Source organism: Mixophyes fleayi, chromosome 3 (genome assembly GCF_038048845.1).
Source record: "Mixophyes fleayi isolate aMixFle1 chromosome 3, aMixFle1.hap1, whole genome shotgun sequence".
Lineage (NCBI taxonomy): Eukaryota > Metazoa > Chordata > Amphibia > Anura > Limnodynastidae > Mixophyes > Mixophyes fleayi.
In genome coordinates, this window is record NC_134404.1 from 222,616,256 (window position 1) to 222,640,668 (window position 24,413).

General features: G+C 38.7%; 1 protein-coding gene across 9 annotated transcripts in view; it reads left to right on the plus strand.

The window, feature by feature from the left end:
• MAP7 (microtubule associated protein 7) overlaps window positions 1-24,413 on the plus strand; it is a 122,519-nt gene that overhangs the window by 73,372 nt on the left and 24,734 nt on the right. For 5 of the 9 annotated variants that reach the window (XM_075203157.1, XM_075203154.1, XM_075203155.1 and 2 more), the window contains exons 2-6: window positions 10,308-10,391; window positions 15,885-15,962; window positions 22,138-22,301; window positions 22,572-22,689; window positions 23,386-23,469. In XM_075203157.1, coding sequence (XP_075059258.1) covers window positions 10,308-10,391; window positions 15,885-15,962; window positions 22,138-22,301; window positions 22,572-22,689; window positions 23,386-23,469 — 528 coding nt within the window. The remainder of the gene's footprint in view (window positions 1-10,307; window positions 10,392-15,884; window positions 15,963-22,137; window positions 22,302-22,571; window positions 22,690-23,385; window positions 23,470-24,413) is intronic. The other 4 variants (XM_075203156.1, XM_075203158.1, XM_075203161.1 and 1 more) reach the window with 1 other exon arrangement.

Sequence of the window (24,413 nt, forward strand, 5' to 3'; positions counted from 1 at the left end):
AGTCCAGTGTTAAAAAACCATAGCACAAGATAACATCCCTTTACAAACAGCACTGAAACTAACTATTGATATTTCACATTGCTCTAGCAGTTCAAGTGTACATTATTATTATTATTATTACCATTTATTTATATAGCGCCACTAATTCCACAGCGCTGTACAGAGAACTCATTCACATCAGTCCCTGCCCCATTGGGGCTTACAGTCTAAATTCCCTAACACACACAGATGGAGAAAGACGGACAGACAGACACACAGGCTAGGGATCAATTTGTTAGCAGCCAATTAACCTACCAGTATGTTTTTGAAGTGTGGGAGACACCGGAGCACCCGGAGGAAACACACACAAACACGGGGTGAACATACAAACTCCACACAGATAAGGCCATGGTCGGGAATTGAACTCATGACCCCAGTGCTGTAAGGCAGAAGTCCTAACCACTAGGCCACCGTGCTGCCCATACATGTAACCCAATATGTTTGGTTGTTTTGCTTGATAGTTTTCCATTGTAATACATTTTTTAAATCGATAAATAAAATGTGTTTACCTTAATATTAACTTAATATTATACTACGTACCAAACTCTTACAGCCTCAAACACTCTGGGCTTCATTTAGAGTTGGACGCAATGTGCGTCTAAGACTTACATGAAAGAGTAGGAATGGGAGAGTGCCACAGTTTCGTAGGGTAACCACAGTTGCGTCCTAATCGTAATACCCTACCAAGGTGCAACCAGTTCGTGCAGCTAGATAACCACTTGCGCCACCTAATTCCTGAAGCACTTTTTCAGTCTTGTTTGACGTGTCTTCTGCCTGCGTCTTGATCCGACTAGGGTAGATTTTGCGGGTAGATGCCCATAGTATCTGAATTATTCACAGACACACCTACATAACTCCGTGTTTCACCCTTTACCTCATACTGAGACGCAAGCTGTCGCAATGTACACTGCGTCTGAAAAGCAGACGGAACTGCAGGGAACTGTTGCTTACTGCGTATGCCCCATCAGTGGAAATGTGCAGGATGCGCCTGAAATGGGCATTGCGTCCGACTCTAAATGAGGCCCTCTGTGTACTCTGTTAGTGAAAAACTGTAATAGAAAATGCTAGGATTAGAGATGTTTCCATTTTCAGCTGTTGCAGCAATTGCGTGTTGTTATTCTGTAATAAAAAGTCTATAAAAGCGTTGTTTTTAATGCCAATAGTGCCCCCAGTTAATATTATGCCCCAATAGTGCCCCCAGTTAATATTATGCCCCAATAGTGCCCCCAGTTAATATTATGCCACAATAGTGCCCCCAGTTGATATTATGGCACAAAAGTCCCCCAGTTGATATTATGCCCCAATAGTGCCCCCAGTTGATATTATACCACACAGTACACCGTGCAGTGCACTGACAGCTCAGACCGGCTTTTGCCGGAAGTGCCAGGTGGCCAGTCCGGCCCTGACCACACCTAATATTGATCAATCAATTACAAGAGAACCACCTTATGTGTGGATACTGAATCATGTATGTACCATAGATCTGAACACTTACTGATATATTTACATATATCAGTATGGGCATAATACTTGTACACTTAGGTCTCATACAAATGTTGTACACACAAGAAACACATTCTTATTAGGGTTAAACCCCAAAATTTAATTTTTCAGTGTGTGTATATATAAGTAACTGTATGTTAAATGTAATAGGAATGTGAATGAAGTAGCAGTATGGCATACACTGTGTGTGTGTACTGTATATAATTATATATAATGACTTTCCCCATCATTGCAGACAACTTGATGCCCCTCCTATGTCTTTATGAAACTTTCCTAATGGAATCTGCTGCAGGTCAAAAAGCTGAGAGAGACATCACTGACCTTACCCCTGGGTATAAATCCAATTATGAGCGTAACTAGTACTTTGTGAGCAACATTTTTATGGCCCCCAAGGTTTTCATTGATAGACACCTCTTCCCTCACCTCACTTGCATTACCCCAATCTTCCTCTGGGGCTTCAAATCCCCTGTGGTACTAAACAGCAAGGAGTTTGAGCTTCCTGCTGACCGCAGGGCCCTGGGGCAGCATAGGTAGCTACATGGGGGCACCCTGCTGCCCCACTAGCTACGCCACTGCCACCAGCCCACATAGTGCTTTGTAAGTCTATTGGTCATTGCCTGCTTGTTTAGTTAAAGAAGCTTCTCCCCCTAACATGGCAGCCTGCTGCAGAGGGGCTAAAGGCAGAATGATGAACCTGTTTAGTTCACTACAAACATTTAAATGTACCACACAGTTGTTTCTTGTATATACAGCTTGGTAATGCAATCTTTGATGTTTATTTTATTGTCAAGTAGTTTTGCTTGCTCTTTAGTATATTAAAGTGTAGAGACGAGTGCTTCCCTTTGATTTCTGCCCCTGCTGTCATATTTGCTGTGTTTTAGTGGTTTCTACTGCTTTCTTTCAAGAAATTATTTTTAATCTTTAGACTGTCATTGTTTTTTACTGAACATATTTACAATAGTATAAGAGATTCATGCACTCTAAGATCTGTACATGACATCATTAAAATTGAAACCTGTTCTCAAACGTACCAGAAATAACATTGTTTTAAGTTGTATTCCTATGTCAGCATAACAAAGTTTATAAGATGTGGTCATTATTTTTATGTGACTATTTTACTCTCTAAAATTGTTATTTTACAAACCTATGAGTCCTATGTAGTAATTTAAGGAAACTTGAAGTCAAAATTTTGTCATATGGCCTCAGTTTTGTCAGAACAAATCTGTTTTAATAAGCGTTATATTATGATTTTGATGAGAAAACATCTCTCCCATCTCAGTGTACAATACACATTTACACAGCAAATGATGGGTTTAAAATAGTTTTGTCAGTTTCTCATGTTCTGTCTATACTGTGACCCCACTGCTACATAACCTGACTTAACTCTGTGCTTAAATTATGTAGCACAACCCAATGACATCAGGCTTATGATGCTCCAGTAAGCAGCGTCTGCAGGAACGGTAGGTGGTAGTTATATAGATACAGTATTCTAGAGATTATATAGCAAATGATTAGGCATATTTGAAAATTTGCATATTCAATCCCTACTTGGAGCAGCTGCAAAACAGTTTACACAAAAAAAGTGCTTCATGTGAGAGCTTTTTCTGTTGTGCTTTTCTCTCCTGTAGAAAACGGAAAGAAACTGTTAGCTCTTCTATATTGTAAGGTATAATGTATCAAAATTTGGGGTTTTTTTTGCCAGCAGGGGGAATGGGAGTTTCAAAAACCAAGTAACATTTGTGCATAAGCAAGGAATCAAATGCTCATAATGTTACTTGAAATAAAATAAATAAAATCAATATAGGGAAGTACAAAATATATATTTTTTTCCTTTTTCATATCTTATTGGCTCAATTGCATTTAATATTTTACACTTCCAGAAATAAAGTAAATTATAATTGTATGTACTTTGCAGTACTGATTTTGTCATTGAGTGTTACAATCACTGCTCTTAACTCAACATTTTAGTGTTTATTACCACATTTACACTTGCAAAGGTTCACATTATTTTTTTGTAGAAATTTTCTTTCTGTGCTGAAACTTTAACAAAAAAGCAGTGAAGGGAAACATTTGTGTATAAAGATTAAATTAAATTTCAAAAGGACATAATTAAATAAGGTAATTTCTTTCCAGAGTGTCACACCAGATTATCTGCTCTGATAGCTGCTAAAAAATAATGCAGGTGTGCAAGTGTTGTCCCACCAGAGCTTTTCACAGTGAAAAACTAGTGATTAGCCTTTTTCCCGCAAAAAACAGCTGCTTTCACTCAATTTATCAATTGTCTTATTCCAGAGATAGCACTGACAAGATTAATATGGGGCTCCAATGCAGCAGCTTCTTGGGGACAGAGGTTGTGCGTTGTTGCAAAGCGGGAGTGCGCGGCTGTGCCTTATTACATATTAAAATTGTGTTGCTCTCTCCTACTTGTTACTGCTTTCACATCCTGGCTTTTTGGTGGGCTCCTGGAATGTTGGGGCCTGTTTGGAAAAAATAACATCCGATTATTACACAGTTTGTGTAAGTTCACAGGGAAAATCTGTGGTTGCTGGCTGACAAACAGGTGAAGACTGACAACATTTGACCTTTTGGGACCAAGAAAAACACCAAGGATCTTCTACCATTGCTCATACAACAGTAAACTAGTTTTGGCATAAACCTTGGGAGGCCCAAGCCCCCAGGCATGCTTTGCTACATAGTACATGTCCCACCACCCCCTTCCCTCGACACCCCTGGCTGTCACCATTGTTAAACCAGCTTTTGGTGTTTATCGCTGCTCCCATGAGCTCTGTGTGGGTGGCAAAAATGATTAAATGTATCAAGCGGTAAAAAGTTAGACTTTTCACCATTTGTCTTCATTAGTTTCCGCCATCTGAGGTGTTAACAAGGCAGATAGTACAGTTCTCTGTCCTGTCAGAGAAGAATCAGTGAAGAGGCAGCTTACACCTCTGTAGTGTCATCGCTTCTCCCCTCCTGTCTGTCTTTAGCAATCAACAAATATATTTCCTCTTTTTTTTGTTTTTATTGCTTTTGTATATTTTTTCTCGTTTTTTTTCCCCTTTATTTTTACTGATCTCTGCTATAGCCCATATCTGGTATGCAGCTGAAAAAAGCTATAGGGATTCATGTCCTGTTATATGTAATCACAGCATAGACTGGGCTTGCATCTTGTTACATATAATCCGCTAGTTGAACCAAGCTTGTATAGCTATACTGCAGTGTTTGCGAGTAAACTAGTAAAATGTGTTTCAATCAGTGGTTGAAGTAGAAATTTAGAAGTGACGGAAAGGAATAATGTAGCTAAACAGCCAGGGGTCAGCGAGCCACCTAGGACCCACAAGCTTTAGGAAATGTGATAGTTTGAAATCAAAAACAAAATGAGGTACCTGTACCTATAAAAAAAACATAGTAACAACAAAGTTGAATAAATATACTGTAGATCTTAAGCAAATTAATGCATGACAAATAAAATATAGCATACAAAAAATAACATACTGTATGTCATAGTCCTAAAACGTCTCGTAATGGTTTGGTAAATTGGTAATTATGCAGAAAGCATATCAGGATACTCCATTAAAATGCACACTGATTTTCACAGTGTCCAATATTTAAATGAGAAGGATCAGCCAAGTGTCACGGCCTAACCCTGTAGAAATATATAGTGTCTCACGCCAGAAAGTTCTGGTAGTAAAATATGGTTGCTCACCTTTAACATGTAGAGATACAAGCCACAGCGACCTTTGTGATATCTTCTGGTCTCTTGAGCATTAGGAAGTTTTTGAGCCAGGAAGATTGACAACATAACGCGCCCAGGATGCTTGGTGTGAGGGAGCTTGGTAGGCTGTGAAGACCCTGGGGAGTCATGTGGCAGACTGGGCAGTGAAAGGGGCATCATCATACCCAAGCAGTTAAGTATAACACTCAGAGACTCACTGCCTGTATGGAGAAGCCAGGGCACAGATGAACCAAACTGCCGGAAGAAGAGCTGTGTTAGGTTGCAGGGTTTGCGCTGAAAGAGATCTGGGTCGTTCTCACGGATGTCTGTAAAGGTTGGGTGCTGAAGAGCTGATAAACAGTTCATTAAATCCCAGGTGTTCAGGAGTGCAATGGAGCAGGTGTAGAATGGGTTGGGGCAGGGAGAACTTGATGATGCATGATTTAGTTGGGGACTTACAGTAGCTCTGTATACCCCCATTGCCACTATTCACTGGGAAAGCTGATGTTAGATGCAGAAATGCTGTCACACCAAATAGGGGAATACCGTTCAGTATCAGCATTCTTCTCTATAGAGCAAGTTGGAGAAAAGCGCAGTAAGTTTTACTTGCGGCTCCTTATTGCACCCCTCTGTAGAGCACATGAACGGGTGAAGTGCCGGTATGTCATACCGTCCTATATTGGCCCACTTTGTTCACTGATTTTAACAGCAGAGATTGTGAGGTCTAAGTGTGCAGTTACATATCATTTGATAAAAATTTGGAAACTGGCAGTAGATACTATTGAAACTCTGAAGGACAAGTGTTTTTTTTTTTACCTTATTGAGTATTGGGGGCTTATTTATAATGAAGTCCATGATCCCAATGATAAGTTGGATTTTTTTATGTTAATAAGACCGCTTATCACTAAAATTTAACAAAAAGCATCACCTGCTCAGCTGAGTGATTCTCTGCTGGTTGGTATCACTGGCCTAGAGTTATAACTGTTAACTTACTTCTCCACCAAACCAGTTATTTCAGCTGTACACAAGGTGGGGGATTAAAGGTATTAAAAATATTAAAATCTTTATTCATTAAATGTATGCTTTATTAAAAGCATAAATCATTTTAATAAGTGTAATCTGCTTTTAATAAAGCATGTTTAATGGATTTAATCTAGTATTGCCGGCCTGTGATGGCAGTAGCAGAACAGGTACTGCAGTGGTACTTGTTAAATAGCTTACCCATGCAGAAGCAGAGGTTACCATTAGAGGTAACCATTTGATTTACAGGGCAAAATTGTGTGTGTGTGGGGGGGGGGGTAAAGCCTCATCACAATAGGACTTTTCACCCTTTGAATCAGCTCCTCAGATACACGTCACTATTTTTCTAACTGATATGTGTGTGTGTGTATGTATATATGTGTGTATATATATATATATATATATATATATATATATATATATATATATATATATATATATATATATATATATCTCAATCTTTTAACTTTATTTCTTCTTTAAGCCTTGCTTTTATATCCACAATGATATAATTTATATGATTTTTGATACTGGTCCTAAACATCCAGGAGCTGCAATGTGAATTCCATATATATACACTATGTATACAGTCTTTAAAATCATTGGGAAGAAACAGAGAGAAAAAGCATAGTTTGTGTGTACTGTGGTAACTGGTTAAACAAGTCTATGTAGTAAAGATGCCGGAGTAGAAAGTAAAGCCATTAATGATGTGACATGTCACTGTTTAGGGTAGATGCAGGAAATGGATTAAACCATTCTGTTGGTTAAGGTGTGACTTGATATGCTGAGTATACTGAAATGTTGTCTAGAGCCTGCCTGTCACGTGAGCTATCTTTGATTGGTTGAATGACTTGACAGGTTATAGAATGCTTGTTGAACTCTTATTACCGTACTTTAATCATGCACTGCCCTCTAGTGTGGAAAAATGCCCCAAGGGGATTTCTGTCTTCATAGGCAAATTTGATTTGATTTAGCTCTCATGCAGACATGTCAAAATGACACACATGTTCAGCCATAAAACCACTGGCCCATCGGTGCCACTATACATTATTTGACCACATAGCAAAATTTAGATGTATGTTCTGGTTCTCCTCTGTGTTAATTCTTATTAATTATCAAAACACAAGCTGCGGATCACACCTGACCAACTTCTCTGAATTTTCCTTCACAATCGGTAATCAAAAACGACTGTCTCCCACAACTGTACCAATACCAAATATTTTACTTTAAATTACAAACAACAAAATAATCCTCTTATTTTGTGTGTGTATATCAAAGTATGCATTATATAAAAATAATTAATAAAATCAACCCATTCACCTTAGTGAAGTTGTTTATATATTTATATAATCATATTTGATGCTACCCAAGTAAATATTGTGCTCAATTTTGAAACCGTTTGTTGCTTTTGAAGAGAGATTGAGTTTTATGTTCATGCTGTATACAAATTTATTCTTTATAAAATAAATGTATTAATGCAATTAATTTCTTGTATATGAAGCAGTTATCTTTGCTTTACTGGAAAATGACTAGTTGTTTCCACCTTCATTGTATTTGGATCCACAGTTGCTAAAGTATTTATCCTATATAATGAATATATTACCTCTTATGACTTCAGGGGGTAAATGTATCAAACTGAGAGTTTTCCGGCGGGTTTGAAAAACCAATCAGATTGTAGCTATCATTCTGCAAAATGATAGCTAGAATATGATTGGTTGTCATAGGCAACATCTCCACTTTTCAAACCCGCCGGAAAACTCTCAGCTTGATACATTTACCCCCAGATGTTTATTTTTCGTGGCAAATCTTAAATGGCTTAGCATCTCTACACACCACATCATTAATGTCACTGTACTTTTTTATGTCAATAACTATTTTCAGGCCACACACTCCCTCTTACCCTTTCTTTGTACCATATGTTTGTCAAGTGACTTTTTCTAAAGTTATATTACTTTACTAAACTCACCTGCCTATTGAAAAAATTAGTCTGTACACACTTAACTATTTTGTGCTGTTAGCACTATAATTGCAGTAAGTACACTTCAATTAGTTTTATCCACATGCTTTCTTTCTACTACAATTATGTTTATAGAAACTATGCATTTAAGTTCTATTTTCCTTTTACAGAAAGTTTTAGTTATCTTCTAGATAATTGTGACACATTTTAAATAAATGATGATTATAAGCAATCAATATGTCCTGTACAGTTGCTTTGTGTGTATGTGTGTATATATATATATATATATATATATATATATATATATATATATATATATATATATATATATATATATATATATATATATATATATAATATATATATATATATATAATATATATATATATATATATATATATATATATATATATTATAATATACACACACATCAGGGGCATGGCCACATCACAATAGGGTCTGTAGCACTAGTCTGCCCATTAGATACCCCCCCCAAACATTCCCACCTGCAGGTCGAGACAGAGCCCTAAAATTTGGACTATATATACTGTATCATGGTGGCACCATGTTACATACATTTGCGGAATGTTTGTTGTCAGCAATTATTGCACCAGTGTGGCTGCTTTCTGCTCTCCTAGACTGTGACATGTATCAGCACGTCCATCCCATCCCCCACAGACGGCATATGGCCGTCTGTGAAAAAGACTTTCCCTGCCCATAATCCACTTTAGCTTGGCCTGTGGATGAGCAAATGGGGCTAGCGCTTTTGCCAACCCCACCATAATCTCCATCACAGAGCTCCCCAAGGGAGACCTGGGTACTGTATTTTATTTGTTTTCCGAAATGCCTTGCAGATCCCTACATGTTGAAGCACAGTGTATCACAGATCCGAATATAACATGAGCACATAGTCTTTTCGCAATGGAAATATATTGTATTTTACACTGCCCTTACATAAATATGATCTTATGAAGCATTCACAACAGGAATTGTGAAATTTGTTTTGGTTATAGCCAAATACCTGACAGTATGACTATCAAGTACCAGGTATCTAAATTAGTATTATGATTAAATAAAATAAAATGTGATTACCAATAGATTATAAAATTATCTATGGTCATGGTCCTGTAAACTCAAGTGTGTCATAACACAGCCAAGTAAGAACAGAAATTGAGCAACTGTAATGAAATACATATTAAGTGACTTTTATTCACATGCTGTGATAAAATATAACACATCATAGTGTGTTGTAGTAGTCACTAGTAGTCTATTCCTTCATTCCTAAGTGTGTCAGGAGTCTGAATTCCAGGAAAATCAGCACTCCAAATCAAAGCTTTAAAGTGGCTAAAACAGGGAAAACAAAAACAACATTGGAGTCACACCAATACTAGCTAGATGGACAATGGTCTCAAGCTCCAACCCCTAATTTGAGGCTTGCAATGAGATTTGAGCAGTTTGTGTCACTATGGGGTCTATGCAATGAGGCTGGAAAATGGCTTTTATACAGTGTGGATGACAACTGGATGTTTGCAGTATTTCTGCTGATCACACACAACACTTACATGTATACACTGTTATATACACATATGGGTGGTTAAAGTGATCTGGTATACAGTGGTATGCCATACTGCCACTTCTCCTATTGCTTTCATTATAAAACTATCAAATTCCATTCACTTACACCACCTCATACCAACACGTCTAAATTTCCACTTCAACCCACTGTGTATACTGTAAAATACATTGCTGAACGGATTGTTTTATACATATAAATTACACTTATTTAAAGGATTATTTCATGTTCAAACACATGCAATTCTACACACATGCATTCACAAACCATGGAAAACAAGCACACACACACACACACACACACACACACACACACACACACACACACACACACACACACACACACACAGAGACAGACACACCACTTCACTTTACTATATACCCAACAGGGCTAATATTGCAAGCGTCCGACTATTGTATTTACCTGTCCACTGATTTGTTAGCAGTTCAGTGTATTTTTAATGTGTGTTTTCGGTGCTTGAATGATTCCATTATATTTTTCAGCTCCTGATGGTCCTCATGGTAAGATCCAAGAGAAGAAAATGGCTTTGAGTTGTAATATAAAAGATAGCATGTTATCCAAGTCTGGTGAGTTACACTGTTGTCTGGATGCTTTCATAGATTTGAACTTGAAACCCTCTTTCGCTTAGTTAATCTGTGTTTTCAATGTTCCCCATGAATACTTTGTAGGATTTTCCCAAAGTGTATACTATTCAATAAACTTACATGTGTTACTGCTGCTATTTAACTCACGCGGCTAAGACTGCCAAGTAACCTTTTTATAGAGCTCCTCACTGTTTCATGCTCTTTTTTGGATGCTAATGATGTCCTCTGGTCATGTCATTCTTGAAGGGAAGGTCCTTTTTCTGCCCACAGTTATGTTTAATATCATACATGTTCTCCTCCCTGAAGCATGTGAAACACTATTCACTGACCAGAAGACTACTGTCTTTGGGTCTATTCTCATCACTATACATAGTATACACCTGCTCGCTAATGCAAATATCTAATAAGCCAATCATGTGTCAGCTTTCTGGAAAGCGTGCAGACCCGGTTAAGAAGTTCAGTTGTTTATACCACACTTCAGAATAGGGAAGAAATGTGACTTTGACAATGGAATGAATGTTGGTGCCAGATGGTGTTATTTTGAATATCACAGAAACTGCTGCTCTCCTCTGATTTTAAAGCACAACAACCTCTCAAGTGTACAGAGAAAGGTGCACAAAGCAAAATATACATCCAGTGAGAGGCCATTCATTCAGTGGGCAAAAATACCTTGTCAATGAGAGGTCAGAGGAGAATGTTACAACAGTGGTATGCAGAAGAGCATCTCTGAACACACATCAAAGTTAAACACTGGGTTCCAGTCCTATCCATTAAGCATGCAAATGGTATAGTGAGAGTTTAGCGTGAACAGCATAAATCCATGGATCAATTCTGCCTTGTGTCAATGGTGGAGGCGGGTGGTGTTATGGTGTGGGGAATGTTTTTTGTTTTGTTTTGGCACACGTAAGTACCCTTAACACAAATTGAACATTGTTTAACTGCCACATCCTGAGTATTGTTGCTGACCATGTGCATCCCCCTATAACCACAGTCTTCCCATCTACTAATGGCTACTTTGAGCAGGCTAACGCACCATGTCACAAAGCAAATGTCTTATCAAGATGTTTTCATTAATGTGACTATGCGTTCAGTGTACCTCAATAGCCTCCACAGTCACTCAGTCTCCAATAGAGCACCTTTGGGATGTGGTGTAAGAGATTTGAAACATGAATGTGCAACTGACAAATATGCAGCAACTGTGTGATGCTCTCTTATCAACATGGGCCACAATCTCTTAAGACTTTTCTGAGGCCAGTACTAGAAAGGTGCACCTAATAACGTCACCACTTATGTATTTGCTCAGTGACTAGTATTTATATGCAAAATACGGGTCCCCACCAGGCAAATTAATATATAAAATGTACATATGTGTATGTCTGTATATATATATATTCTTTCATGAAAATTAAACTTTATTTGTGGATTAAGCTTGTCAAAATTGACTTTCAGTTGGCAGAAAATATTAAAAATATGGAATTGACTGGGTAAAATACTGCAATAGGTATTTAGTTCTTTGACTGGCAGTCAGGCATAAAATTTGCTGTATGTGTACACATGTTGATTTTTCCAAGTACAAAAGTCATTAGAGCAGGCATGTCAAACTCAAAACCCCAATTGGGCCAAATAATAAAGTATAGGATTTTGTGGGTCGCAAGAAAAAGAAAGTCTCATATTTAGTTTTATAAGGTATGTTACTAAGAAAAAACAAAAATAGTTTAATGTTTTCTTCCCAATGCTTGATACTGCGCCCTCCATGCTGCTTTTGCTCCCCTTCACCTGTCTTCCCTGTTTGACACTGCGCTCTCTATGCCGCTTTTGCTCCCCTTCATCGGTCTTCCCTTGTTTCACACTGTGCCCTCCATTCTGCTTTTTGCTCCATTTTACTTACTTTGCTATTGCCTTCTTTCTTCTCTATTGCCTTCTGTTTTCTCTTCTTCCTCTTGTGGCTGCCCTCTATGCTCTCCTCACTGCAAATGTCGGGCGTAATGAGGTCACGCCCAACATTCAGTGCGAGGTGAGACGGGCCCCAAATGCCGCCGTGTCAGATAAGTATTATTTATTGAAAAAGAGGGATAGGCTGCGCTTCCTCCAAATATATGAAGCAGCCAAATGCGAACCTGAGAGTGTGTGGGGGACCCCTAAACTCCCAACAATGTTAGATACGTATAAAAATAGTCAGGTTCTGGGCGCTTGTAAAGGAAAGATATATCAATTTAATATGGATAGGTCCACAATACGCTCCGGCCGGAACGAGACAGCTTAGATGTGTTAAACAATTAACATGCATCAATTGACACTGCCGAAAACAATGTTAATGGTAAAAAACACTATAAACTCAGTGTGATTGAAAATATGGTTAGAGTGCACTTGCAAGCTACTAAAATATGAAATGACAATTGGTATGAACCGCAAAAAGGGAATGTAAGGAAATATAATGTCCAGAGTTGTAAAATAAAAATGTTGGTGATGATGAAAAATGCAAGCAAAAATGAAATTGGTAGCCGTTACTCACATGAAGCAGGGATGTCTGGCTGTCTATAATGCAGACAGGCACTTAGTAGCGGTCCCAGAGTCTGTGCTGATGAGGTTAGATATAACGTTGATTTCAATGATAAAAAGCACCCAGCAGAATGCCAATTATTAAAACAAGAATGAGGAAGAAAGTTCTTCTAGTTCCTAAAGGGAAATCCTCTCCTTGTTGAAAGAAAAAATGATCCCGCTCAAATAGCGTGTGCACGCTGCGGGATATCTTCGTGTTGAGATTAAATGTATGGATATCAAAATGCCTCCAATAATGGACAGGTACCCAGCAGAATATAGGTGGTGATGATCCAAATGTAGTCCTCCTAATCCCCAACGTAGTCTCTCTCTTTCTCATAAAGTTGAGGCTAAACAGGGGAAGCGGTAGTGCCGCTACGGATGAGCGCATACACGCTACAGGCTGGTCTCCGATGTGGATGTCTGTATATGGTAATGTAAGATGCTAGCATGCTAGTAAGTTGAATAAAACTGAGTTGAGGGACAGTCTCCAACGCGTTTCGCCCGGTGGCAATGGCCAGTGGGCTTCCTCAGGGATAGTAATGTCCAACTGGTCTTCCTAGCCAGTTTTTAAAGAGATCCGGATGTGCCAATCAGCCAAGAGGCAATGGAGTAATTAAGTAATTAGTGAATAAATCTGAGTACTGGTGATTGCACAACAATCCAACAGGCATGATGGAAAAAAACAAAAGAAAACGATAGTGCACTAGTTGCAAAACAAAAAAGAGCATGTTTGAACATATATAGAAAAATATATATAAATAGATCTGGTTGCATAAATATTAATTGGTGATGTACATGGTATATATATGAAATGAACAAAAATAAATAAAAATAAAAATAAAAATAAAAATAAAAATAAAAAATAAAAATAATAAAAAAAAAAAATATATATATAAAAAAAAATAAAAAAAAAAATAAAAATAAAAAATAATAATAATAAGAAAAAAAATAAATAAATAAATAAAATTAAAAATAAAAAAAAAAATTAAAAATAAAAAATAAAAATATAAAAATAAAATAATAATAAGAAAAAAAATAATAATAATAAAAAAAATATATATATATATATATATATATATATATATATATATAAAAATAATAATAATAAAAAAAATAATAATAATAAAAAAAATAATAAAAAAAAAAATTATAAAAATAAATAAATAAATGAAATAAAAAAATATATATTTTTTTATTTCATTTATTTATTTATTTTTATAATTTTTTTTTATTATTTTTTTTATTATTATTATTTTTATATATATATATATATATATATTTTTTTTATTATTATTATTTTTTTATTATTATTATTTTATTTTTATATTTTTATTTTTTATTTTTAATTTTTTTTTTTTTTTTTTTTTTAATTTTATTTATTTATTTATTTTTTTTCTTATTATTATTATTTTTTATTTTTATTTTTTTTTTTTTTTATTATTTTTTTTTTTTATATATATATTTTTTTTTATTTTTTATTTTTATTTTTATTTTTATTTATTTTTATTTATTTTTGTTCATTTCATATATATACCATGTACATCACCAATTAATATTTATGCAACCAGATCTATTTATATATATTTTTCTATATATGTTCAAACATGCTCTTTTTTGTTTTGCAACTAGTGCACTATCGTTTTCTTTTGTTTTTTTCCATCATGCCTGTTGGATTGTTGTGCAAACACCAGTACTCAGATTTATTCACTAATTACTTAATTACTCCATTGCCTCTTGGCTGATTGGCACATCCGGATCTCTTTAAAAACTGGCTAGGAAGACCAGTTGGACATTACTATCCCTGAGGAAGCCCACTGGCCATTGCCACCGGGCGAAACGCGTTGGAGACTGTCCCTCAACTCAGTTTTATTCAACTTACTAGCATGCTAGCATCTTACATTACCATATACAGACATCCACATCGGAGACCAGCCTGTAGCGTGTATGCGCTCATCCGTAGCGGCACTACCGCTTCCCCTGTTTAGCCTCAACTTTATGAGAAAGAGAGAGACTACGTTGGGGATTAGGAGGACTACATTTGGATCATCACCACCTATATTCTGCTGGGTACCTGTCCATTATTGGAGGCATTTTGATATCCATACATTTAATCTCAACACGAAGATATCCCGCAGCGTGCACACGCTATTTGAGCGGGATCATTTTTTCTTTCAACAAGGAGAGGATTTCCCTTTAGGAACTAGAAGAACTTTCTTCCTCATTCTTGTTTTAATAATTGGCATTCTGCTGGGTGCTTTTTATCATTGAAATCAACGTTATATCTAACCTCATCAGCACAGACTCTGGGACCGCTACTAAGTGCCTGTCTGCATTATAGACAGCCAGACATCCCTGCTTCATGTGAGTAACGGCTACCAATTTCATTTTTGCTTGCATTTTTCATCATCACCAACATTTTTATTTTACAACTCTGGACATTATATTTCCTTACATTCCCTTTTTGCGGTTCACACCAATTGTCATTTCATATTTTAGTAGCTTGCAAGTGCACTCTAACCATATTTTCAATCACACTGAGTTTATAGTGTTTTTTACCATTAACATTGTTTTCGGCAGTGTCAATTGATGCATGTTAATTGTTTAACACATCTAAGCTGTCTCGTTCCGGCCGGAGCGTATTGTGGACCTATCCATATTAAATTGATATATCTTTCCTTTACAAGCGCCCAGAACCTGACTATTTTTATACGTATCTAAGTATTATTTATTTATTCTTTCTGGGCCCAGACGGGGCCGTAAAAAAATATGCGTTTTGGGCCGCGAGTTTGACACCCCTGCATTAGAGGGTTGAAATCACATACATATTTACATCAGCTGCAGAATCGATCTATGTCTTAATCTCCAATTTACCTGCACCATACTTTCTCTTTGCTTTGACTGAAGTCTTTGTTTGGTATCTGATGATTTTTACAGAGCCTCATCTTATTCTGAAGGTCGATGATAAACAGAGACTAGCCCGAGAGCGTCGAGAAGAACGGGAGAAGCTGATAGGTATGTATTTATCAATGAGCTATAAAACTTACTTGGTAAAACAAAACAATATATAAATTTTTCCGCTTGTTGTTTATTTTAATCTTATGAAGTGCTGTTACAGTAGCTGGACTAAACCAATTAAAGGACAGTTGAAGCTGAAGCATGTTTGGTGCAGTTTAAGAAAATGTTTTCAAAATACTTGTAAATATATTGACAAATGTTTATTGCATGTCTTTCATAACATGACAAAACTTTGTATACCTGAGAACTGAAAACCTCTATATGAACGTTAAGTAACGTTGAGAATATATCTTTAGGGAGAATCTTGCATTTCTCTCTAGTTTTCCTTTTAGAACTACAGCTTTTCCATTAACACACACTTCAGAAGTGGATGAGGTAGGAGATTGAAACCCATACCTGCCAAGGTCTTCGATCTGCCCTCCGGGAGATCTAGAAATTTGTGAGTCTCTCGGATATTCCGGGATAGTAGGCAGCTATGTTGTAAACCGTTACAGCTAATCCTACAAAAAGTGATTCTCAATAGGGTGAGTTTATTACACACAATACATTGTCGGCCTCAGAAGGAGTGAGTGAATAAGTACGGGGGCAGGCTGGGCTGAAGGTCTGCTCCCATAGAGGGCTATCATGGGCTGGGTGAATGGGCCACTAGCACTCTTTGTCCTTTAAAATAGACTGCCGAGTTGAGTCTTGCCCCCTGGGCTGAACTTTGAGTATATGTCTGGAGAGGTTGGGAACAATGGGGAGAGTGTAAACTTGTATGCATAAAAAACATTCTGAGAAACAAGCATTGTGAGTTTAAGATTTTTAGGTGGGTTAAAAAACAGTACTGTTCTGGGGAAAACAAAAGATGTGACATTCTTAAATATTTGACTATTCTGTATGTATCTATGCAGATTTGGGTGGTGTTATTAACTAGTTTAAATAAGTACTTTGTCCAGAAAATGTGTTCACTGACATAGACCTTGATGTATAACTCTGACATTGGGTAGTTAGCTAGCTGCTCTTTGTTATAAAAATGTAGATAATGGGGTCTATTTATTAAGATAGTGCAGTGTCATTCTGTATGCATCACTTCAAATTGCAGTGATACATAATGGAACTCTGCTGTAATTTACCATTCCGGTGCTGCTCTTAGAGCCCCAGCGAAGTCCCCCTCCTCCACAAACCCTGTGCGCTACCTGTGAATGGAGCATGCGCGTAGATCACAGGTGAGGAATCCAGCAAATCCGGAGAAACTTCAGCTGGATCCCATTGAAAATGGCAGGTAACGACATCCTGATATGGCGTTACCTTCCTGTGAAAAGCAAAGTTTTTCGCAGATTAATAAATTGGAGAACTTTACAGCACCATATTTATATATGGGGTCTGCGTTAAGAAATGTTAAATGGATTATGGCAGGGGAAATCTATGATTCCTCCTATGTTGAACTATTCCTAAATTATGCAATGGTCATTTTACAGAGAAAACTGCTGTTTTCTCTGTTTTATGGCTGATCAGACCTTAGTAAATAAACCCCACTTTTTGTAGCTACTTCACGGAGATCAGTGTGATCACATGATACTGTTGCATCAAAGCAGACTAATACTTTTGTAAGTCTCCTATGGAACCTGCAGTGCAATCATCTTACCGCTTAATGATACTCTCCACAGATTTGTAGGATCTACATTTAGACCACATGTGAGCACTTGAGGTGCCAAGGGTGGATTTTGTTTTATTTATTTTTTATCACTGCTGCTTGAATTTTAATGTAAAATGGCCCCATTCCCATCAGTCATTCAGTTATAGGTGCTTGTATTACACTTTGAGAAACAGATGTTATCAGTTTGTTTGCTATTATATCTGTTAGTAGTAAAACAAATACTGGAATACATGGTGACCTAAAAAAATGTGCAATACCACACATACTTGTTTGTATCTGTAGTCCTATGTAATAAATTAAATTTTTGAAGCACGTATTTTAATAGGAGCACACAATAGAATATAACAATCAGGTGCCCCTGTCAGATACCTTACACATTACATCTCTGTATACATGATATATTAGCCTTGCTTCTCAAGGACACACAATCATGAACATAACTCAATATATTCCGTTAGGTAATTTGTGCAGCAGCTCAAGGGTTCCTCAAAACACCCAAGAGCCACTAAGCTCTGTCTGTCTGTCATAAGCTCCAGGGAGAATATGACTCCAATTGACCTTGACGGGCATGTTTTCTTATTTGTAAAGGCACAAAACTAGGCTGTAGTATTTGCCTGTCTTCTGTGGGAAAAAATGAATTTCTTCTTACTTTAAAGAGTTGAAACAAATGTGTCACATTTATATGTCATTATTTTTGTTACTATGTTTTTATGCAAGTTTCATGGTTTATTGCTAGAAAAAAAAAAAAAAAACATTTTATGACATACATGTTTAATATTATAATGTGTATTATAAATATTAATATCTTGGAATACTTTATGGCAAAGTACCATTGTAGACCAAGCTGCCATAAAATTTCATGGTAATTTGGTTGTTTAATTTTATGTCAGGATGCCACATTATCTGTTATAATGGAAATATTCTCATTGAGAGTTGATAGTTCACCATACAGTTTAGATGGTCTTGTGTCAAAAGCAGTACATAGGGGGCAGCTTCATATAAATATGGGGATTCGCATGGAGAGCTGGGACAAATCACTACTCCACATTTATTAGTTGATTTCCTTTATCTATATTTGGTGTAGGCATTCACTCCTGTCCAATACACAATGTATCATCATAGTATATTACAAGGGGGAAAATAAAATAATGGTATACCCGTTATTAACCTTTCCAGTCTCCTTATCATAGTTTGTTTTTAAGGTATATTTTCAGTGAGTGTGAGCACATTATTGTATTGAACTTTCAACCTCTGCTCATCTGTCCTCCTTTTGAACTGGGCAGGGATAGAACAACCAGTAGTCAGTCAGATCTTTGGAATGGTCACTGCAGCAGTCCATGAGTGTGTTGAACTTGTGGGAGGCAGTGACCTGACCATTTTTATTGTTGGTAGCTAGGACTGCATGTAATGGAAGGTAAAGGAAGCAAACGGGGCCACAGACTTCAGAGTTAGAGAGTGGAAGCAGCAGGGTCCCTCAGATGCACAGAGAAGTGATGTACGGCTCCTGATGTAGGAGAACTGTAGTGTCAAATGCACCTTTTGTATGAAAAAGTTTATACATCCTCCTGGTTTCCTGTTTCGGTCAGTGGCTAACATGGTACATCATTTTGCTGCTAGAGCATAGTGAGGTATTGGAGCTTTTAATTTACCCTATATTTGCCGACTATTAAAACCTCCCCTGTGGGAAAAACCCGGAGGTGGGGTCAGATGACAAGGGCAGGAGAGGGTGTGGCGTCAGTGGCCCTGCCCCCTGCTCTGTAATACTAAAATTCACGGCATTGCATTGTGGGGGGTGGGGCTTGAGGACGCTAATCGTGTCATTCATTATGCCTTACCTCCTGAAAAACCCGGGAGGATGCCTACTCTTCCTGGAGTTTGGAAATTGTTTGGGAGTCTCCCGCAAGTTCCGGGAGATCAGGCGATTATGATTTACCTTTCCTGCAGAATGAAACCTGTCAGTGCACAGTTTGGCAGCGGTAATGGGGCGTTGTCATCAGGGGAGGGCTGGCAAATTTTAGCCTGGGGGCAAGAATTGACTCAGCAGCCTATTAGGAACATTTTAAAGGGAAAAAAAATGCAGGTGACCCAGCAAGAAATAGCCCACTATGGGACCGGCCTAGGGGGGGACAGATGCCCCCCAGCCTAGCCTGCCACTGGTTGTCCTGCTGGGGAAGTGTCAGATCCTCGGGGTGAATGCATAATGCTTCTGAAATGCAAGGCTGCCTCTAATTCCTCAGTTCCTTCCAACCAAAACATTCCTCTGTTGCCACATATACCATTGGCAGGTACACAAGGTGATTGAGTCACGTCTCCCAACTGTCTTAGCAATCCCTCAAGGTGAGATTGTCCTGGCTAAATCTGGAATGGTATGGAGAACATCTTTATGGATGGCAGCAAATTATCTTAGAACTAAAAACTAGAGTATGGATAGAAGATGGGTTTTGGTGGAACTAAACTGAAGCAAAAAAAATAAAAAGCATTTGTTCATACATGTATCAGTTCAGTGGCGGATCCAGGGGGAGGCGATCGGGGCCCCCCTAGCAGGGGCTTGCTGCTGACGGCTGCACAGTATGTGCAGGTCCGTTCAGCAGTGACAGTGTGCTGCCCGGCTGCTCAGAGCAGCCAGGCAGCACACTGTCACTGCTGAACGGACCTGCACATACTGTGCAGCCGCCGGCAGCCTTAGAACACAGAAAGGGGGCGGTGCCTAAATCGCCCCCCCTAAAATCGCCCCAGGTAGGGCAAATGTCTGGGTCCGCCCCTGTATCAGTTCTACTATCTTAGCTTTTGCTGGCTATGCCTTGCCATAGTGATCTGATAGTGTTTGTGTGTGGAGTGGGGGGGGGGGGTTGCTGTGTATACCTAGAACAATGGACACTTTAATGTTTTGCTCTGATTTCCTGTTTTTTTAAATAGTAGGATGTGTATAGACTAGGGCGGTGGTTCCCAAAGTGTGCGCCACGGCTCCCAGGGGTGCCGCGGCGCTGTCACTGGGGTGCCGCGAGCCAGCCATAGGAAAAAACAGAGCACATAAGCTTACCAATTCGCGCGGCGCCGGGACCCAGCAGACTCTCTCCCGCAGCTGTCACTGACGTCGATATTCAGTGACAGCTGCGGGAGAGAGGAGTCTGCTGGGTCCCGGCGCCGCGCGGATTGGTAAGTTAATGTGCTCTTTGTTTTTTCCTATGGCTGGCTGGCGGCAGAGGAGTGTGACAGAGGGCCAGACAGTGGGCAGAGGAGGGTGACAGAGGGGCAGAGGAGGGTGACAGAGGGGCAGAGGAGGGTGACAGAGGGGCAGAGGAGGGTGACAGAGGGGCAGAGGAGGGTGACAGCGGGGCAGAGGAGGGTGACAGCGGGGCAGAGGAGGGTGACAGCGGGGCAGACAGCGGGGCAGAGGAGGGTGACAGCGCGAGAGGGGCAGTGGAGGGGGGGACACAGCGCGAGAGGGGCAGTGGAGGGGGGGACACAGCGCGAGAGGGGCAGTGGAGGGGGGGACACAGCGCGAGAGGGGCAGTGGAGGGGGGGACACAGCGCGAGAGGGGCAGTGGAGGGGGGGACACAGCGCGAGAGGGGCAGTGGAGGGGGGGACACAGCGCGAGAGGGGCAGTGGAGGGGGGGACACAGCGCGAGAGGGGCAGTGGAGGGGGGACACAGCGCGAGAGGGGCAGTGGAGGGGGGACACAGCGCGAGAGGGGCAGTGGAGGGGGGACACAGCGCGAGAGGGGCAGTGGAGGGGGACACAGCGCGAGAGAGGGCAGTGTGTCTGGATGCAGAGGGGGCAGAGTGCCTGAGGGCAGAGTGTCTGGATGCAGAGGGGCATTTTTGCATACAACTAATTAAGTATTTCTGTCCTGACCTAAATACTTATTACATTTTTTTGACCCAATTACTTCTAAAACAGGACTGCTCAATAATTATATTGGAGGGGTGCCTTGAAAAAATTTGGAGACTCTAAGGGTGCCGCGAACTGCAAAAGTTTGGGAACCATTGGACTAGGAGGTTTAAAAGCTTTTGTGGCATTATGCTACTCCTGGCAGGGCAGTCAGTGGCTAGGAATAAGGGATAGGTTTTTACATAAATATGGTAGTGTTCACTAACTTCCTACAATTCTTTTTAGCCAAATCTGTTCTTTTGTTCATGGAAATTCAAGAAATTTCTGGCCTCCAAAAACATTTGTTCAGGCTTTGTGCCACTTCTTAATAACCATTTTCACAATAGAATTGCTCTGTGTGATCAGTTTGACAGACACTGTGATCTAAAAAATAACTTACTGCTGAATGAGCGCCACAGTATTTTTATTCTTTAGTATTTTAATATTTAGTATTTTTACAGTGGCCATTGCTATAGTCTCTGCAAAAAAGGATCGTGCATTTCTATTTTGTTATAACGAGCTTCATGGATACTAATATTAACTTGGTGAACCCAATATTTGATTGATACCAATTTTTATAACTAAGGATTTTATTTATTTATAGAAAACACAGGGTTCAATAGGCAGGTTTCCCCATCTGATCATATTTTCTTTCACTTCAGCCGCAAGAGAATCTTTCTGGTTGGAAAAAGAGGTGAGAGCGCGGCAGCACTATGAGAAACATATGGAGGAGCGCAAGAAGAAACTAGAAGAACAGAGGATTAAAGAGATAAGGAGGCGTGCTGCAGTGGATGAGAAACGAAAGCAGAAACTGGAGGAAGAAAAAGTAGGTCACTTGTCTTGAACTCCTCTCAAATGTATATGTTTTTATTCTTTTAAGTGATTATTTATTAAACTACACAGGCATAATATTTTTTTTTTAAATAACTAAAAGTTCTATACTTGATGGCGCATTTATGTATAATTTACTTTCTCCGTTTATAGACCCTCCCCTGCAAGAAAGAGCAAACCTCTTTCATGCATTGTTTGGAGAGCTGTCTTTGTATTGTAGAGATGTGCTATTAGTCAGAGTAACAATGTTTTTTTCCCATTAAAGAAACGCCATGAAGAAGTAGTAAGGCGTACAATGGAGAGAAGTCAGAAGCCAAAGCAGAAAAATACCAGATGGTCTTGGGGTGGTGCTTTACAGAGCAATACAAGCATCCCCAGTACAGGTAACGTGGAATGGAGCCAGACTATTATGTTCCAATTGTTAAATGCTGCAAGTTTGCTGGCACTGTATTAATATAACCGGGGCCGGGTTTGGGGTAGGCAGATATGGCAACTTCCTTAGGCAAAGGGAAATTAAGTTGCACAAGGGCTTCCCTCAGAGTCCATTCAGAGTCCAGAGAGGAAGATAATTCACAGGTCACCTCTGACTCTATAGATTGGGTTGGCCCTGCTTTTGGACCGGGAATGACTATTAGAGGTGACATTTAGTTGTTTCAGTGACCGCATGGAGAGGGAGTACTGTACAGTTTTGGATCCTTCTTCCCATCCGTTTCAAATTAATTTACCCCAGCACTACTATAGTTAAACATGCTATATCCTTCCTTTTTAACTTATTAAAAATAATTAAGTAAACTTGTAGAAAAAGGTTATCACATGTCTAATGTTATGGGGCCAGCAAGCTTCTATCTTAGGTTTTCTCTTTATATTGGAGTCTAGTGTGAGCTACTATGTGTATGATGGACTTACCAGCATTAAAGCAGTGACTGTATAACATTCTCTACTGGTACTGTAAATTCAGTGATCTCACAAATATCATTAGTTCCATTCTCTATTTGTTTTGTTTTCTTTTAACTCCTCTTAATTTTGTTCAGTTTTTTTTTTTTGCCTTTTTGCATCACTTTTGCATGTTCTTTTCCTAGGTTACTTTGTTGACTCATCTTTGATCAATATCGATTTATCTGACTTGGCACACCATCTCCAAGCCAATGGTGGTGTTAGAAGAGGTGGTACTTAAACCACTCTGTGTGCGACTTCTCCCTTAAACTCTGCTTTTGTGATATTGCCTGTGTTACGTAGACCCTATTCGCTATTACCCCTAAGTCTTTCATGTTGCATTTAGTGTCGAGATAAATGCAAATCCATTGCTCAAATGTAGACTATAGATTCCATGTCAGTGATGACTGAAATGGTGGCAACAGGTTGAAACCTCTTTCTGTGATTTGACCCTGTTGTCATCATGTTTGTATTTCTGCTTTGTGGCCTCTCAATCAAAATCTACTTTCTTAAATTTTCTGTTTACTACTTTCCAACTACTGTGTTCCAGTAACTGACAATAGCCCAATTATTTCTCTGTAATGGTAAAATGTTTATTTTCACGGTGAAACTGTTTCATTGACTTTGTATAGCAGTGGATTTGTGTCCTCTTTACAGCACAGTTATTCTCTTCAATGCAAAAAAGTACTTGTATTAAATAGATTTACATCATATTTACTTTATCTGATTAGCCTAGAAATTCACACTTATTGGGTAACAAATTGTACACTATTAATTAGACACAAACTGCAATAGGCTGCTATGTTTTCTTATTGTAAGTGATATGTTGCAGTTATTGTTATATAATCTTTACCCCCTTCCTTTTTACTGTAGTGTTGTCTTTTCCCTGTGGTTTGTTTGTGTTGGCTCTGTGCTTGTGTTATCCATATCATATGGGAGCAGTAGTAAGAAAATGTCTGCTTCTTGTCAGTATGTCTACTCCAGTACTTGAGATACCTTTAGTTAACAGCCTGTGTTAAATGCCAATGGATTTATTAAATATCATGGCACCATGTGCACAAATGTGCTGCAGCCCATAGCACCTGATCGGACATTTGCTTTCTTTTTCAAAACATTGTGTATATATATATATATATATATATATGTATGTATGTATGTGTGTGTATGTATGTGT